We start from the raw sequence: 6,585 nt of genomic DNA on the forward strand, positions 1-6,585 counted from the left end.
GTACGTAAAACATATTACAAAGAAAACATAAAAAATTTTGTCAAAGCCACTGCCTGTCCAATAAAGAAACAAAACAAGCTCAATAACACAAACCAAATCATTAACGAAGAGTAATACAAATAAAAAAAAAAACAACAAAGCAACAAAACGTAAAGACAAAAATTTAAGCCGATTAATAACCATAAAATATCGAAATAAGTAGACGCAAACAAACGTGAAAACAAATGAGAAAATCATCCAATCAACAACAATACACGCATGCATACATACATACATACTTACTAGGAACGCACTTTGCCTTGCCATCACATTAAAGTCACTTTATAATCAGTTAGTGAGTATGTATATGTAATTCTCAACGACAACAGGCAAAATCAGCATCAATGCGCCAGCCACCTGACCAAAGAAAGCAAACAATAAATTAGGCAGGCAAATGTAACACCATCGAGGCTGCAATCGAAACAAATTAAGGCAGCACGTGGTAGTGCATTGACTCAGTTAAATAATGTCAGCGGCATTTAGTGTTGTACATTTAATGATTCACACGTATGTTCCCTGTAAGAAAATCTAATAGGTATATAGGCAGAGTGTTGTCGATTAGTCAATTGAAATTAGTTGATGCCATACCTACCCCTACATATCTTTCAACGATCCTGATTCTCTAGCGAGTCCTTGCAGATCCTTAAATTGAGGTTCTCGAAGATGTGGTCCACAGAAATTTGAAGACTCTTTTTCGGAGTGCAGGGCACTCGCAAAGGAAGTTATAGCCGGATTCTATCTCTTTTTCGTCTCTGCAGAAATCGTTATATGGGGCTCCGAACCTAGCAAACCGTCATTGTTACTGTGAGAAGCCCCTAACCTTGGCTTTGATAGCCCTAAAAAACTCCGCGATCTTCGTTTGTCGAGTCGTAAGCAGAGTGAGCGCGATACAGCGCAGGTCTGCAGATTAATCCAGCTGCTGTTGCTGACTGCCGTGGTCACCTTCTCAACTTGTGAAGACAGCAATCGCAGGGAAAGTTTTACGATCAGATGTCTGTCTACCGCACTCGTCCGCTTTCTCAGTAAAGTAAAGATTGGTTATGTGTCGTTGAAGAGTTTGTAGGGGTTTACGGCATTCCCTAACGTATATCAAGCTAGTCGTAGTCGGGCCTAAGGCTTTGAAGGCTGCTTGACTGTCAACAACGAAGGCAGGTTAAGATGTACGAGGTCAATGCTTACCAGCTTTGCCGCCATGTCAATTGCTTTTACGTATCTCAGGTCTCAGTCTAGAAAACGCTGAAGTCGTCTGTGAGTCTACAAGACTCTCTCAAAGATAATTTCTGAGAGAAGACCCCAGATTCAATGTCCGTTTTGGAGCCATCCGTAAAAATGGGGAATTCGTCATCGCTTATTAACTCCCAGTCATTTCTGTTGGGAAAATTTATTTCGAAATTTCGGTAACAGACAGAGTAACGATGGTATCGTGATCCTTGTTGCAAGTTGATCGCAGCCTATTAGACGCCCTGGGACGTAGAGTGCTTCTAGCAGCGGCACTATTATATATTATTTATAAGTGGAATATCCAATTATACTTTCTAACATCGCCTGGGGTGTTGAGTTGATTGCTCCTGTTATGTATTTCAGCCTTGACGTTGCAAACTTTGTAGATTGAGTAGATTAGATTTGATGTGAACCTCCTTCCACTATACCACTAGGTCAGAATAAGTCTAACTACCGTCGTATATACACAGTGTATTATCTTCGGCTGTAGCCCCCAATCCTTTCCAATCGTAGTTTTACAGTAGTAGCGCCTTTTTCCGCTCTGTAGTTTCCTCTTTAAGGAGAGTTTAGAGCGGATAATAACCTTCAAAAATGTTTTCTCTTTTCAATATTTAAAATTTGCGTCATTGCGTGACGGAGTTCGAAATTTGTCTAGCGTATGTCGTTATATCGTTTTTCGGATTCGGTTAACCGCTAGACCGTTCTTTTCTGCCCCCCCCCCTGCCGGGTCTTTAATAGCGGATTGTAGAATCTCACTGACCATCCAGATGAACTTCCCTACGACCAGAAAGACTAAGTCATCTACAAACGCAGCGACCTTAGTGGCTTTCGATCTACGAAGCAAAAGTTCGTTTAGCACAAGGTCACACATTGGGGAGATGAACCCGCTACCCTCACCCCCCTCTTGAGGTCTACCACGTGTGGCTGTACTCTATATTTCTGCGGTTCCCAAAGAAACATTTATAGTTCTGATACTCATCATATTGTCGATCGAGAGAGTGATCAGTAAATCCAGTCCAACGGCAATTCAAAAAGGCTGCCAGCGCTTATCCTTTGTGGTATAACACTTGCTCTCTACATCCTCATGTAGGGCGGATCTATTTTCGTATACGAGGAATCTGAATTTGAAAATTATTTTTACCAAAAACGAACGCGAGACGGTACGATTTGGTGCAAAAAAACATGGTTTCACGGTTCCACAGAAAATACCCGAATATGTTCTGCATTAATAAGAAGAAATGCCTATACTATGTTCCCAGGTTTTCCTCACAGGGTATGTACTAGGTAATAAATACTAAATACTATTTGACTTAAGAAACAACTGGAAAAGTAATACTCTACAAGTGGAAAGTGTATAATAAGTATGTATGTATGTATTTATTTAGAGCATAGCATTTGTCATTTAGGGTAAAATGGAACTTGTGATAATATTTTAAACGGCTTGTTAAACATACTCGTACATTGGAATGCTTGAAACTATGTGCATACATAAATAGAAAAACAAAGTCGCTTCTCTCTGCCCATGCCAATCATAATTTAAACACAACAATTCGTTAAATAAGTTTAATGGAAATGTGAATTGCCGAATTTCGTTTTCTTGCTCCCCCTTTTTGAATTTTCGAATAATTGGGCTTGGAAATGAAAATATTTCAGGGAAGCAATAAGCACCATAAGGATTCTACTGTCTAATCTGGCAAAGAGTCGTCGGCATATTCCTGGAACTATGCTACAATGTTGGTTAAGTAAGAGCGCTGAGTCAGATAGGGTGCCGTGCACGCCTTGAGTCATAGAGACCCGTAGAGAATACTAATCAAAATCCTATTGTTCCTTTTCTCGCAGCAACTGTCGCCGAAGTTTCGACACGGTGGGCGGTCTGCAAGAAGTCGTAATTGCCTACACTCCTGCCATAGCATCAATGGAAGTCCAGAAGTCTAGCAGATCGTCGAATTTTTCCGACTGAAAATTCCATGTGGGGTACACCTGCAGGCTAAGAAATGCTTCAACCTTACAAAGCAAAACCACCAACTAAGTGCTGGCATTCTCTTGAGTAGACTGCAAATTAGTTGTAACGAACCGAATGCCAAGCATCGCTCTTAAAGTAGCTATAAGACAAAGGATAACATTATTCGCAAAGCGTGATATTTATTAGGCAAGAAAATTCGGGGCTGTTTTTCTACATAACCTCGAAAATAGGAACAACTCGCATTTTTTGCCTTTTCAGGTTAGGATATTTAAAAAGCCTGATGTGACGTCCTATCTCAGAAAACTTTTCAAGAAGGCCCTACTTCAGAATTTGATTGAAAAACGCCATGTTTCAAATTTTATTGAAAAACACCCTATCTCAGAATTTTGTTGAATAACGCCCCAAGAAAAATATTTTTATAAACTTATTTTGTTTATTTTTTTGATTAAATTTTCTTAAAATGTTTGGCTTTTATTGCTTAAAAAAGATTTTTTGTTTATTTTTTAATAACTTTTCTTATTTTCATTTCATTTCCTTTTAATTTTTAGTTTCTACAGCGTGGCGATGAATAACTGTTACGCAGTTTTTTTTTTAACAGAAGAGTCCTTTACAAATTTTGCGGATAAAGTATTTTATTTTTCTACAGATTTTACTTAAATTTTATTAATTACTTAGTTTTAAAATTTTAATCCTCATTTGCATTTGCCAGCAGTGTAAGCCATGCACGCAAGTCTTTTTCAGGTGTATTTTTTCTTAGACCTTGCATAGAAAAATTCAAAAAAAAAAAACGAAAACCCGTATAGGGTTGGTCGAATGAATGACCGTCCTAGTCACCAGTTCCGAGTCCATTCCATTTCTGAGTATGAGCCCTTATTTTGGACAAAAGGGTGAGTATAGAGGACTCAAAGTGGAGAAAATTCGCTTATGGTTGTGGAAGATATGGAATAAATTAACCCACGAAGACTCGCGTGCCGCTTGCGCTTTTCTCTCAAAGTGCTTACCGCTGGTAAACCGAAAAGAGAGGTTAAAATTTAAATACTAATTAATAAAATTAAAGTAAAATCTGTGGAAAATTAACGATAAAATACCTTATCCGCAAAATCTATGGATCGTTTATATTTTATTTTCAAAAAAAAAAAAAATGGGTAACAGTCATTCGTCGCTACCCTGTATTGTTTTGAAAGTAAAAATTTACATTTTTTATTAAGTTTAATTTTTATAGAACTTTTTGCTACAATACAATTAGTTACATTAGTTTACAATTAGTTTTTCGAAATACAGAAGAGAGCTTTCGCGTTCGATGCCAGAGTTTTGTCTTTCGAAAGACTGTGGCGTATTTAAAGACGGTCGCTAGAATTGTCCTGTATGAGGAATTAGGCAACTTTCAAGTAAATTTAAAAGAAAAAAGACTTACCATTACTATTTGTAGCATTAATGCGGCATAATTTTTTGAAGAGCAGCATTGTTTTCGATTTAACTTGACATATTGAATTTACAAAGATAAATGAAACAAAAAATTCAGCAAAAATTTTAGTACCAAAAATTTGCGCTAATATTCACTATCAATTAATGCACCTCGTCAATACAACACAAAGAATTTTTAAATAAAAAGTTTAATATTTTAAATTAGTTCATTATATTTGTCTTAATTTTTTTTTTGAGCACCTCTTTATTAGTTATTTATTAAAAGCACGCTTAGGTACACTTTTTGCACATTTAAAATTTTCCGCCACTAAAATAATCAACAATTTCTCAGGAGCGACTAACACAATAGTTGCAAATTCACTTCCTACTTGCAGGTATGTAAGTAGATTCATACGTAGTATGTAGGTTAAACAACATAATAAATATTATTCATAATTTATAATTATTATATAGCACCGATAAATATACCATGGGATTTAATATTAACTACTCCCAACCGATTGTGAGCTGCATGCATTTCCGCCAGCTGAACACAATGCCACAACATAACTTGTCAACCAAGCCGGCAAGCCAATTGCTTAGCTTTAAGCAACACGACACACGTTTAATCATCGGTTAGTCAGTGTTTGAAGCACAAAAGCGTGTGCGCACGCGCAAGCTATCGAATACCGGTCACTTGGTCGATATCTAATGATAAGCGTTAAAGCTGCAACACCTTGGCTGGCACGTGCCACACGTACCACGAATGACCAGCAACTGCGACAATAACAAACTACGACGACAACAGCTGGCGCATAGCACACAGCGGAGCACAAGCAACTGCAGCCGGAGAACCTTTCGGCGGTAGCTAGGGAAAAGAAATCGAACCTTCGACGGTCGCTTTGCGCTCGTTTAGTGGTTATTTTTTTTTGCTGTTTTACTGCTTAAGAAAGTTGAGTCGCTCGCAAGCTAAGCGACATTGACACTTTTTATACGCTGCTTACATGCTGTTTTTCTTCATAGCTTTAACACTTGGTTTTTTTTTTGTAACTTAACAGTTTGTACTTTGTGTGCCTGCCATTAGCTCGGCTCAGTACACTTCTGTGCCAAAGCGTACTTTATGACAGTGGTTTTATTTTATTTTATTTATTTAGTTTTTTTTTTTAAACTTCCGTTAATTACATTTAATTTTCTTTGATTTCTATACTTTTTCGATAAGTTCTTGTGCAACAACACACAAACGAAAAATCGTACGGAAACAACCGTTGGAGCTGACTTCTGAGCCATGCCACGACTAATTAACGAATAAAAAGTAAATTTCAGCAAATGCCCCAACCTTATTGAAATACACGCAGACAATGGAACAGAATGCGTTGCGAGTGGATACACGTACTGTGTAAGTAACTGGGCTAAAATGAACATAAAAAATGCATACATACATACATATTTATGTACATAAGTACTTATGAAATTGCAAATATATCTACATACATACATGGCATGGCATATATGGTTTATTATGCTAAGAGAAAACGCTTCAGTGATTTTGGACGTTCCATTTTTTACTTTGTTTAACTTTTCTACCCTCCCCCTCTGTTGCCTTTGCCGTATTGTTGGCACTTCAATTGCAGTCCGTCACTGATGGATCCCGCATTGAAAGAAATAATGTATAGCGGTCTCATTGCGTAGCACAGTTCAACTTTGGCAACAATAAATAGGAACTAAAGTTTATTGCACACAGTTACATATGTACATATGTATGTACATTAGACCGTACCACCTTACACGCTATCAATCAAAAAAAAAAGTTCGCCGTAGACCCCTGAGTATAAATGGTCGAACCTAGCGGTGGCAGCTGCCTTCGGCAACCAATTTTTGTTATATTAGTTTTAATCGAATAATCGAAATTTTTGCCTGGGCAAAATTTTAATAATTTTTGGCGAGCTTTAATTTTTTGA

General features: G+C 37.4%; 1 protein-coding gene across 2 annotated transcripts in view; it reads right to left on the minus strand.

The window, feature by feature from the left end:
* The window catches only part of LOC118746660, a 155,704-nt gene extending 151,015 nt beyond the window's left edge, over positions 1–4,689 (minus strand). For both annotated transcript variants that reach the window (XM_036480529.1, XM_036480528.1), the window contains exon 1: positions 4,638–4,689. In XM_036480529.1, coding sequence (XP_036336422.1) covers positions 4,638–4,686 — 49 coding nt within the window. In that variant the 5' untranslated portion in view covers positions 4,687–4,689. The remainder of the gene's footprint in view (positions 1–4,637) is intronic.
* Positions 4,690–6,585: the final 1,896 nt, after the last annotated feature.

The sequence above is a fragment of the Rhagoletis pomonella genome, unplaced genomic scaffold (assembly GCF_013731165.1).
Source record: "Rhagoletis pomonella isolate Grant_MI unplaced genomic scaffold, Rhpom_1.0 Rhpom_scaffold_00011, whole genome shotgun sequence".
NCBI lineage: Eukaryota > Metazoa > Arthropoda > Insecta > Diptera > Tephritidae > Rhagoletis > Rhagoletis pomonella.